Below are 881 nucleotides of genomic sequence, written 5' to 3' on the forward strand. Positions count from 1 at the left end.
CTGACCCCAGCCCCCCCAAAAAACCCCCCCCACGTGTCTCCTGGCTGAGCCAGCGGCTCCGGGTGTGTGGATTTTGTGGATTTTGTGGATTTTGTGGATTCCAGGGCTCACCATGACGATGTCCTGGCTGAGGACGCCTTTGACGCTGCCGGTGCCGTAGCGGATGGCGAAGCCGGTGCCGTTGGCGATGTAGGTGCGCGACTTGGAGGAGTCGTAGCGGCTGTGGGACACTGGGAACGGGGGAAAAGGGGCATCCCAGAGGGGCACAGAGCATCTCTGCTCTCCCCAAAATCCGCTGGGGTGTAATGAACCTACCCCGCCTCAATGCCAGGGGTTGGGATATCAACAGAGAGACCCCCCCATGAAAAAATCTGTCAAAAAAGAGACCCTCCCCCCCCCAGCCCTCTCTGAGCAGCCCGGGGGTCGCTGAGGTTTTGTGGGGTCAGCCCCAGCCCCGGCCGTGCCCCCCTACTCACCACAGGCGCTGTAGAGGGGGGAGCACTTGTAGGATGGCACCCACAGGTTGGCCGAGCCCGTGTCAAACACCACCTTGAAGGTCTGCGCGGGGGTCCCGATGCTGATCTCACCGAAATATTGGGTCTGGAGGGGACGGGGAGCATCCCTGGGGCGCAGCTCGGGCAGGGAGAGGGCTCCCACCGAGCCGAGCTGGGGCTGCCGGGTGACACTGGGGTGACATCGGGGTGACAAATCCTCCCCCGGGCGGGGACACACTCACGTCCAGGTAGTTGGTGAGGAGGGTGGGAGCGGTCCCGTTGCGGGGACCGTCCCCTCCGCCGCGTGTGCCCCGGCGCAGCTCCGGGAACACCTCCCACACCTTCACCCCCATCTCGTGCAGCGTCTGGCGGATGGAGGGCATCCTC

General features: G+C 64.7%; 1 protein-coding gene across 1 annotated transcript in view; it reads right to left on the reverse strand.

Moving 5' to 3' along the window:
• REN (renin) overlaps nt 1–877 on the reverse strand; it is a 4306-nt gene extending 3429 nt beyond the window's left edge. The window contains exons 1-3 of the mRNA XM_017727249.1: nt 737–877; nt 477–600; nt 6–230 (exon numbers count right to left, since the gene is read on the reverse strand). Of these exons, the coding sequence (XP_017582738.1) occupies nt 6–230; nt 477–600; nt 737–877 (490 nt within the window). The remainder of the gene's footprint in view (nt 1–5; nt 231–476; nt 601–736) is intronic.
• Between the last annotated feature and the right edge of the window lie 4 nt (nt 878–881).

This window comes from Corvus brachyrhynchos, unplaced genomic scaffold, assembly GCF_000691975.1.
Source record: "Corvus brachyrhynchos isolate BGI_N302 unplaced genomic scaffold, ASM69197v1 scaffold72, whole genome shotgun sequence".
NCBI classification, from domain to species: Eukaryota; Metazoa; Chordata; class Aves; order Passeriformes; family Corvidae; genus Corvus; species Corvus brachyrhynchos.